The sequence below is a fragment of the Palaemon carinicauda genome, chromosome 18 (assembly GCF_036898095.1).
Source record: "Palaemon carinicauda isolate YSFRI2023 chromosome 18, ASM3689809v2, whole genome shotgun sequence".
Classification (NCBI taxonomy): domain Eukaryota; kingdom Metazoa; phylum Arthropoda; class Malacostraca; order Decapoda; family Palaemonidae; genus Palaemon; species Palaemon carinicauda.
The window spans coordinates 73338261-73340569 of NC_090742.1; the positions used below are offsets into that span (position 1 = coordinate 73338261).

At 43.7% G+C, this 2309-nt stretch overlaps 1 protein-coding gene across 1 annotated transcript in view; it reads right to left on the reverse strand.

Moving 5' to 3' along the window:
- The window catches only part of LOC137657896 (protein Shroom3-like), a 78351-nt gene extending 76767 nt beyond the window's left edge, over nucleotides 1-1584 (reverse strand). Inside the window, exon 1 of the mRNA XM_068392526.1 lies at nucleotides 948-1584. Within this exon, the coding sequence (XP_068248627.1) occupies nucleotides 948-1438 (491 nt within the window). The 5' untranslated portion in view covers nucleotides 1439-1584. The remainder of the gene's footprint in view (nucleotides 1-947) is intronic.
- Nucleotides 1585-2309: the final 725 nt, after the last annotated feature.

The window sequence follows — 2309 nt, forward strand, 5'->3', positions numbered from 1 at the left end:
TCAGGGGCCAAACCCCCTCTACACCCAAGCTAGCACCAAGGAGGCCCAGGCAATGGCTGCTGATGACTCAGCAGTTAGTTCTACAGGCTGCCCCAAACGCCCCATCCTTAGCTCACAGGATGGTGAGGTTGCAGCGACCAAAGAAACTAAGGAGTCCGAGCGGGACTCGAACCCCATATCAAACTTACCAACCAAAAATAGCAAAACCGAAAACAAGTTTGAACTAACTTTTTTTTTTTTTATCTTTGCTCCCAAACATTTCACGATATATTCATCACTCTCTCCTTTCTTCACTGCCATATGTCCAAGGCCAAGTTCAGGTGAGTTGTTTACTTACTCCCCTCAAAACCCGACCACCAACCGCAGGATAATTATCATATTTTAACTTCCTAATGTACACCCGGTAGGATTTATTTATATTCTGACGGGAGTGAAATCTTGGTGAAACATGATGCCCCGAGCCAAGTCATTTTGGGAAAATAGAACGCGAAAGTTAAATGCTTCTAAGCATATATATGAACAAATTCAACCATTCTATTGAATGAATTTCACTTTGACCACGGAGTATTATTATAACTTTTACGACCTTATAGATTTCTTAATTTCTCTTTATTGGGAAAAAAATCTTTATATAAACTCCCTTTCTTTACTCGTTAAAGATCTTAAACTTAACGTACCAACATCACTAGAAAAGTACACCCAACAAGAGAAAATAGTCTTACAATAGGAAGAAAGCTTTGAGAATGCATTAGAATAATTCTTATACAATATGAAATGCCTCAAAATCTGCAGGCGAAAATCCGGATATCTGAAATGTGTTATATTTCTAGATACAAGGTAATTAATTCATTAAAAAAGCTGAAGCCTGCAATAAAGAAAACTAAAAGCGTCAAAGAACCTCTACCATCCAAAGCTGCAGAAACTAAGTAATCTATAGTTGTACTTACTCTTGAGTCATCATGGACTTGTTAGCATCTCTTGGAACGGGAGGTGGTGGCGTTGCCGAAAGCATTTCCCTAGGAGGGGAGTCGGGTGGCAAGGGCGGCACATCTGGAGGTGGAGCAGCCACTTCCGAGGGCGGAGGTGGCAGCGGTTCGTCGTTGACTACCACCTCGCCGTCCGTTAGCGGGGGCGGGGGAGGGGGAGGCAGGTCAGGTGTAGATGACCTGGATACGGGACTTGTTGGTGGCACCAAGTGAGAGGCGTGGATGGAGGCTGCATGCAAGCGGGTCTCAGGCGATGACCTTGATTGCCTCAGCGACGTGGGCGTGGGAGCGGCAGCGACTGCTACAGGTGATGCGGTCGTTGGTTTCGGCAACGCTGTTGGCGTAGCTTCGGGAGATCTTGGAGGGTCGGGAGCTGGAGGTTTGCGGTATTTGTAGGATCTCGGCAGAGGCAAGTTCCGCAACTCGTTGGCGGATTCCTCTATCCTTCGCATCTCCGAGTCGGGACTGGTCTTCTCTGTGAGCGGGATGCCATTGGCCAGGGCCAGAGGGGACAAGACATTTGCATGAGCGGCAGAGGCAGTGCTGGTCTGGCCGTGGAACAGCGATCTCAAGTTGGGTTTCTTGGGAGGGCGTTCGGGCGGGCGTGGTGGCGGATCGTCTGGCGTGGGCGGGGGAAGCGAGGGGGGAATGGGAGGGTCGTGGGCGGCGATGGCATCCGAGGAGGCCAAAACGCCTTCCAAAAGACCCCTGGATGATGAAGTACGGGAGGCACTGCAACAACAAAGAAAACAAATCTACATTAGCACTAATAATTACACTACGCAGTTTACAGTACTACGCTTTTGCAAATAAGCAGATTAACTCTAAGATGACTAATGCACAGAATGATTAAGTTTCAAGAGCATAAGCAAATGCAAAAACAAGCTCTATATCCTAGTTATTAAAATATACATAAATATATATATATATATATATATATATATACATATATATATATATGCATATATAATTTCCGTATTCGTGTTGCCCTTACAGTATTATACCTAACAATTAAAACGTGAAGCAAATCTCAAACATGGCTAGAAATGTTATAGTGTAAAAAAATTATCAAGATTTCGTCAACGACACAAGCATCACATAATGGGTAAGCTTACATAAAGATTCCGATATCAACCAAATGTAAACCTACTCACTAATCGAAACTGCCAACAATTTATTTAAAAAAAAAAAAAAAAAAAAAAAAAAAAAAATCCAATAATATCACATAATAAGCATCGTCCTGTTTAAGTAATTTATGCGAGCCGAATCCCACGTCCGTCACGGTTTATCGTCTAGAATCCTTATAACCTTGGTGACTGGATA